General features: G+C 47.5%; 5 protein-coding genes across 5 annotated transcripts, besides 14 other annotated features; 1 reads left to right on the plus strand and 4 right to left on the minus strand.

The window, feature by feature from the left end:
* On the plus strand, positions 1 to 144 carry Tc00.1047053510219.5 (mucin-associated surface protein (MASP), putative; the record flags this gene model as incomplete). Its single annotated transcript, XM_799767.1, has 1 exon — positions 1 to 144. A coding segment is annotated over one exon (144 nt), but the record flags the coding sequence as incomplete, so codon positions are not given.
* Positions 1 to 6,814: a sequence feature (heterozygous, non-Esmeraldo-like haplotype).
* Positions 389 to 417: a sequence feature (AT_rich).
* Positions 583 to 627: a sequence feature (GA-rich).
* On the minus strand, positions 636 to 2,222 carry Tc00.1047053510219.10 (hypothetical protein, conserved; the record flags this gene model as incomplete). The annotated part of the gene is made up of 1 exon (XM_799763.1): positions 636 to 2,222. The coding sequence occupies one exon, from the start codon at positions 2,220 to 2,222 to the stop codon at positions 636 to 638; it is 1,587 nt and encodes a 528-aa protein (XP_804856.1).
* Positions 2,251 to 2,280: a microsatellite.
* Positions 2,309 to 2,331: a microsatellite.
* Positions 2,526 to 2,550: a microsatellite.
* Positions 2,598 to 2,628: a microsatellite.
* Tc00.1047053510219.20 (hypothetical protein, conserved) lies at positions 2,765 to 4,132 on the minus strand (the record flags this gene model as incomplete). Its single annotated transcript, XM_799764.1, has 1 exon — positions 2,765 to 4,132. The coding sequence occupies one exon, from the start codon at positions 4,130 to 4,132 to the stop codon at positions 2,765 to 2,767; it is 1,368 nt and encodes a 455-aa protein (XP_804857.1).
* Positions 3,953 to 3,982: a microsatellite.
* Positions 4,090 to 4,122: a microsatellite.
* Tc00.1047053510219.30 (cleavage and polyadenylation specificity factor 30 kDa subunit, putative) lies at positions 4,227 to 5,042 on the minus strand (the record flags this gene model as incomplete). Its single annotated transcript, XM_799765.1, has 1 exon — positions 4,227 to 5,042. The coding sequence occupies one exon, from the start codon at positions 5,040 to 5,042 to the stop codon at positions 4,227 to 4,229; it is 816 nt and encodes a 271-aa protein (XP_804858.1).
* Positions 5,160 to 5,189: a microsatellite.
* Tc00.1047053510219.40 (hypothetical protein, conserved) lies at positions 5,320 to 6,339 on the minus strand (the record flags this gene model as incomplete). Its single annotated transcript, XM_799766.1, has 1 exon — positions 5,320 to 6,339. The coding sequence occupies one exon, from the start codon at positions 6,337 to 6,339 to the stop codon at positions 5,320 to 5,322; it is 1,020 nt and encodes a 339-aa protein (XP_804859.1).
* Positions 6,391 to 6,418: a microsatellite.
* Positions 6,417 to 6,463: a microsatellite.
* Positions 6,630 to 6,649: a microsatellite.
* Positions 6,691 to 6,754: a microsatellite.

The following is a 6,814-nucleotide window of genomic DNA, read 5'->3' on the forward strand; positions in this document are numbered from 1 at the left end:
ACAGGAACTACTCAAGCAAATCATACGGCGACGCCTGGCGACAGTGACGGCAGCACCGCGGTCTCCCACACCACCTCCCCTCTTTTGCTTCTTCTTGTTGTTGCGTGTGCGGCTGCGGCTGCGGCTGCGGTGGTGGCCGCGTGAGAGTGAGTGTGAGAGAGCCGTGCACCGCCCGCACACACACTCTTCCTTCTTCCATACCGAGTTGCACATCAAATATTATTACTAATTTTGAAACCATGCACTACTTCTACAGAGGATTAGACGGTAATTCTGCAGCTTTGCATTTCCACATGGCTACGGGATGTGCTTCCGCTTTTATTACCGATTTGGCAAAGGAAAAAAAAAAAAAAGGGGCAAACATGTCTGTTCTCCCCTTCTGAAAAACAAATAAAAAAATTTTTTTTTTAAAAAAATGGGGTTTTAAATGAAAGATGGAGAAGTGATGTTTACGCAAAAAGGTATATATATGTATATATTATAAACATTCCGCGTCTGTCCAATTTGCACTTGTATGTGCTCGCATGGAGCTTCTTGGGGGGGGGGATAAGATCCAAAAAACAACAAACATGCGAACAAAGCAAAAAAAAAAAAAAAAGAAGAGAGAGAGAAAGAAAGGAAAAGAGATCGCATCTCTATTTGCGAAGCGCACTCAAGTCGAGTGGGCGTATACTAAGTGGAATATGGAGTTGATTTGTGGGAGACGACTCTTGTGATACCACGGCCAATGGGGTGTCGTTTGTAGCATGTGAAAACATTCCCCAACCTTCTGAGATATCGGTGGAAGGAGGCGTGATCGTCGGCCACTGCATACGATTGGAGGTTGATGCAGACTCCGATGTTTCATGTTTCGCTATCCCTGCGTTCCCTGCAGCATTTTCATCATTCACAATCTCCAGCGGCTTATCATCAGTTTTCTTTTCCTCAGCGGCTAAAGGTAACGACCCAATCGTGTTGACTTTGGGTTCGGGGTGATGTTGTTGTGATATTCCTTCCCTTTCCTTCTTTTTCCGGTCCCGTAATGCCCCTAACAAATGATTTTTCTGTGGCTTCAGCAAACGGTGTGCGAGTACAGTTGCGGGGAACTGTAGCGACCGTACGCTCTCCGACGGCTTTCGGGATTCCCCCACTAATGTCGCTTTCGGTGTTGCGTCGTGGGTCTCTCTTCTATGATACGAGGCCTTTGACGCCTGTTGCACACTGTGGGGTGGTGCTCCTGGCGTAGGTTTCATTGAAAACCGCTTTATCAGAAAACCACGTTCCCATGGATTCTTTTTGTGGGCAGGGGAATTTTCCTCCCAAGACGGAGGTGCCATCGGATGATGTTGCCTTTTTTCTTGCATTCTAATGGCATCGTTATATAACCGCTTCCATGGAGAGATGTGGTGTTTTTCATGTAACTTAATATTCCCTTCCAAGGGAGAACGGGAAGCACTTTTTTCTGGAGATATTTGAGGGGATGTTGTCCTTTTACGATGCCCCTCGTGTCCATAAGACTGCGGTGTTCCGGTTGTTTGATTCCCTGTGATAAGTCGTCGCTTCGATTGCGGTGACACCATTTTTATTGGCTCCTCCTGTGAGGTTCTTTTGTGTCGCGGGTAAAGACGTGTCACCGGCTGTGGGATAGTATCAGCTTTTTTTTGCTTCACCCCCGTCAGTGGTCCGTTGAGACGGTACGCCTCCAATTCCTTACGAATACGTACTCGAAGCTCAGCAATAGAGACATCCTCGTAGTCACTACTATCTGCCGCTTCCCATTTTATATTCGTTGCCACACCATAGTTTGTGGAGTATTGTGTTCCCTTAGCAAATGGCATTGTTTCTCGATGCCGCACGTGTACGCCTGTTTTTTTTTGCTTTCCATCTGCTGCGTGTTCCCGTTGAAGCAAAAGTAATTCAGTTGCTGTGCGTTGGAAGGTGGTATTCGGGAACATTTTCCGTGTAACGTGAGCAGTTGGGGATCTTTGTGATACGCTTCGTCGAATTCTTTTCATGGAGGGGAGGGAATTTAATTTTTCCCCTTCATTTATACTGGCGTCTCCTTTACGATGCATGGTACCATGTGGTGGTCCCACTTCCCTACTACCTTCATCATATAATAAATTCTGACCACGATGCAGCAGTTTCTCAATGCGTTCAATAGAGTGTTGAATGTCTCCAAGTTCACGTTGTGGCATACTTCCCTCCGACAACTTACCGGAGACCATGTCATCATATATCATTGTGTTTGCGTGTGGACTACTAGCCGTTTGTGTGTGTGTGTGTGTGTGTGTGTGTGTGGGAAAAACCAAAGGGAAATGCCGTTTGCAAAAAAAAAAAAAAAAAAAAAAATTGCAACGGATGCCGATGTCGTTGCAGTTGATGTGACAAATGAGTGGGATGACGGGAGGGATGGAGATCTTATGTATAAAAAAGGGAGAAGAAAAAGAAAAAAGGAAACTGAGAGGTAAGGGCGTCTTAGGTGTTTATTTCTTCTATTGCCATATGTATTATACATTCCACACTTTCCCACCCTTTCATGTATAAGAGAGAGAGAGAGAGAGAGAGAGAATTTTTTATTTTATTTTTGCATGTGGTAAGGCTCTATTCGGGGCGCCTATATATATATATATATATATATGTGTATATGACTCCCTTTTTCTCCCCTTCATGCATACACTCTATAGAGAGAAAATAATAGAATAGCGGGTAAAGTACCATAAGAATGACTTTTCCATTGGACCCATTTAAGTGTGAATTGCTTGTTTGACAATTTGCTCCCGCATCAGGGAAGATACGCCATCGACATATAACGGTGGCTCAAGCACTCCGCCTGCTGGCGTACTTCCATAAGGGATTCATTACCGGTTGAACGCCAGTTACACAGAACAAAATACAACGTAGGGTCCGTCAAGAATGCCACTCGCCGCAGTGTATGACTGCCAAACTGCAAACAGTACCGACGAAACACGGGAGAGGCAAAAGGCATACTGCTGAAATCTCGGCTAGACGATAATTTCTCTACATTTCTCCTTTCCTTATCGAATTTACCATCGCCAATGTCACTTCCTAGCGGCAACTGAGACTTCCTCAGTTTACGCCATTCATTTTGGCGATCCAGCTGTTCTTTTCGTGCCAAAACACAACGCATGGTGCCCCGCTGCGTCAGGCTCGCAGGCATGTTTACACGCCAGCTACAAAAAGCATCCACCGTTACAACGCGGAATCTATGATTTGTCACCACCGAGTTGTACCGTCGCATCACGGCATCAAACGGTGTAATAATTTTCTCACCGAATTTCTCAGGGAGGTGCGCCGAGGCGTTGCCGCGGGAATATCGAACCCACGCACGCATTGTGGGTCGGTCGCCGGTATCCGTTAAGGTGGCTGACATCTTGCTTCGTGCCGTCAGCGCCTCCCACTCTCGGTCTGTGGCCTCCAGCAGATTCCGTGTATCCACAACCCATGGATCCGCCATGTGCGCCAAGTTTGTCGTGACAGCAGTTTTGCCGTACCCTGTAAAAGCATCTACGGCGGGCAGATGCGATGGCCGAGTCCGGGAGTTGTTTAATGGCCCTTCTTGAATTTCCTCCTGCGTCGGATGCGAGCCAACTTCTGCCGTACCGTCACTACCCACAGCGGCCCGCCCATGTAAGTCTGATGCGTGTCGACGCCGGTGCCTCTCTAACAACTGAAATGCAAGCGCACTTGCCGTCCTCTCTGCATTACTCAGAGGAAAGGTGGCCAACATCTCCTCTCTTTCCCATGCACACTGCTGCTTCTGCTGCTGCATGACCGGCACGTTGCCATGCGTGCGCCGTCGCAGCCGACCACAAATGACACGAGAAAACCTCATTCCTTTCTTTAGGCTTGACGCGCCTCGCAACAACAGCGAGGCATTCAAATAAGTAACAAAGTGCGGAAGGCGGACGGGGTTAAAGAGAAGTGAGGCACCACACACACAGAAGAGGATACAACAACAACAACAACAACAACAAAAACACTCTGACGAATACTCGTCAAGAAATAGAAGCCAATATTTCACCCTCACGCTGGAAGAATGCGGCAAATCAAGTAAATATCGACCAGCGACAAACACAATCTTAAATCCACACACAAACACACTCGTACATACACACACACGGGTATGCATATTTAAAAATTTCGTCCTCAACGCCTAGAATTCCTGTGTCCAACAAAAAAAATTACACCACCATGACGAATTTCTGCGTCTACCTTCTTGACATTTATGCACGTCTGTGAGTGTGCCATTGATGATTCTTTGGTTTCTTTGGGCAATCCCGCACCTCATGGCTCTCATCTCCACAAAAAAAACAACATTTTCGTGCTGACCGCCCATCGCTCTGGAAGTAAAGTTGTTCTCCCGGCTCCTGTACTGCCATGAGCATCCGTCGGAGGAGGCCACTCTGCACACCTGGACAGTTGGGTGACAAGTGGCCAGGATCAAAGCAGCGATAACATGTTGCATTTTTGTTAAATGTTGGGTCATCCACACGTTCAATAAGCATGCGTTGTCGAAGACGCTCAGACACGCTATTACGGTTATATAACTCTTGGACAGGATGCCCCATAGTACACTTGGGTCCGAGCGGACAAAACCCTGCCATGTAGAATGGACAGGATGGACGAAAAACATGCCGGAGATGACATTTTGGTCCAAGTGGACAGAATCCACGGCGGTAGGCGGCACATTCCGGTTGTTTCTCCACCTGTATGACATGCTGAAAAGGACACTCCGGGTTCGTGCATTCTCCTAGGCGTTGATAGAAGGCACACAACGGCACATACCGGTCGTCATATTCATGCAGGTACAGACAATTTTCACCATTGACGCAGGCACCACGAAGCCAATGTTTACACACCTCCAGACGCATCGTCTTGAACTGTGAGATGACATGACGCTCCGGGCAGGCCGTACCATGCCGACACTTCCCGTGTTGAAAGGGTTGACAGATCTCACGCCGCTTGACGGTGGCATGCGGTTCATCGGGGAGGGCATCTTCAAATGCGAGTGAAGTGTGCGCGGCGGAATCGGTGAACATGGCGACGCGCTACACACACACACACACACAAGAAAAAGATAGAAAAAAAAGACAAGCGCCAATAGACACCACACGGCTCGTCACCCTGAAAGAGAAATGGAATGAAGTCGTGAAACCAAAAAAAAAAAAAAAAAAAAGAAAAAAAAATAATGGGAGAATTGTGTGCGTGAGTAAAGAGAAAATTAATAGTAATCATAATCATCATCATCATGGCAAGACATCTCCTCCCCCCCCCCCCGTTGAAGGGACTTTTTTTTTGTTCTTTTTTTCTTTACTACTAAACTTCCGAGCTACATAACGGCCTTTCAAACGCCACCGGTGCACTGCGGAAAAAGTAGTGGTCCAAAAACGCTTCCAACGCCAATATGTTCTTATCATCTTCATCTTTATCCTCAGCAGCGGCAGCGGCACTATCAGTGGGGTGACTATCCTTCAAGAGCTCAAGACTCCCGCATGTGTCCCCGCTCCTGCACAGTGTGCGCAACGCCCCGCACACTTCACGAGGCAAGTACCTTGTGGGAAGTCGTTCCACGCCCTCTCCCTCACGCTTGCCCGTCGTCTCATCGTCGCCCCCATTCATGCCCCCGGACTGGCGGTCAAATACGCCGCGGTACGTAAGAAGGCCACGCTGTCCCTCCATCGGACGATCCCTCATTTCCAGGTAGCGGATAATATACTGGCCAAGGTACTGGTGCATCCGCCGCACCACGTCCAGAGCGGAGGACACAGAGGCATCCGCACTGCTCTCACCCACACGCAACAGCTCCAGGAGCACATGCTCCAACAATCGCCATGTGGGCAAACAACGTGAGGACAAGGAGAGACGCATGCAACAGATATCTTTAAGTACAAAAAGCAGCGTGTCTGCTGCTGCCCTCAATGACATGTCATAAGACATCTCTCGATGCATCATTGCCGTAACTGCAAGCTTCACCCAGTACGAGATGCAGTAATGGTACATCACATTGTCCATTTTTCCAAGCGCCGTGCGAGCCGCTTTGGATGGTAATGGCAAGAGGTCACTCGCAACCCACCGCGATGCATCGTCCTCCGTGTTGTGGAGTGAAAGAAGTGTCAAGGCTGCCTCTTTCCACTCCCGTCGTGCCCAAGAAGAAGAAAAGTCCCCCTGCCTACGTCCCGTCTCCAGCAGGTTATACGCCTCTTCCACATGACCCTCGAGAAAAGCCAGGCGACGCGCCAACGACAGGGAATTTGCATCACTTTCCCTGTGACGAGGCCGCCGCCAGTCGTCTTCTACACACGGCACAAAAGACAGCTTTGCTTCCATGGGCTCCATCCAATAATAATAAAAAAGACAACAAAACCCCCCAAAAACACACACACACACAAAAAAAAAAAAAAAAAAGAGAAGAAAACAACAACAACAACAACAACAATAATAATAATAATAATAATAATAAGAAGCCCACACACCGTCGCAATTTAATGTTCTCTTTCTCTCTCTCTATGAAACTTACAAACAAAAAACAAAACACAAATCTCTCGAATATTGTGCAGAATGCATGAAACGACGGTGAGTTGAATTCACGTGTTGCATTGGGCAGAGCTCAATTGTGCCACAGCCAAAACAACAACAACAACAACAATCCATTATCCACCATTTCTTTATTATATTCACGTATCCAATTCTCTCTTGCTCTCTCTCTCTCTCTCTCTCTCTCACTCTCTCTCTCTCTCACTCTCACTTTCTCACATTCCTCCACCCCTTTCTTCTTCTTCCTTTCATATTTGCCGTTCCCTTTCGTTTCCGT

Source organism: Trypanosoma cruzi, genomic scaffold (assembly GCF_000209065.1).
Source record: "Trypanosoma cruzi strain CL Brener 1047053516673 genomic scaffold, whole genome shotgun sequence".
In the NCBI taxonomy this organism is placed as follows: Eukaryota; Euglenozoa; class Kinetoplastea; order Trypanosomatida; family Trypanosomatidae; genus Trypanosoma; species Trypanosoma cruzi.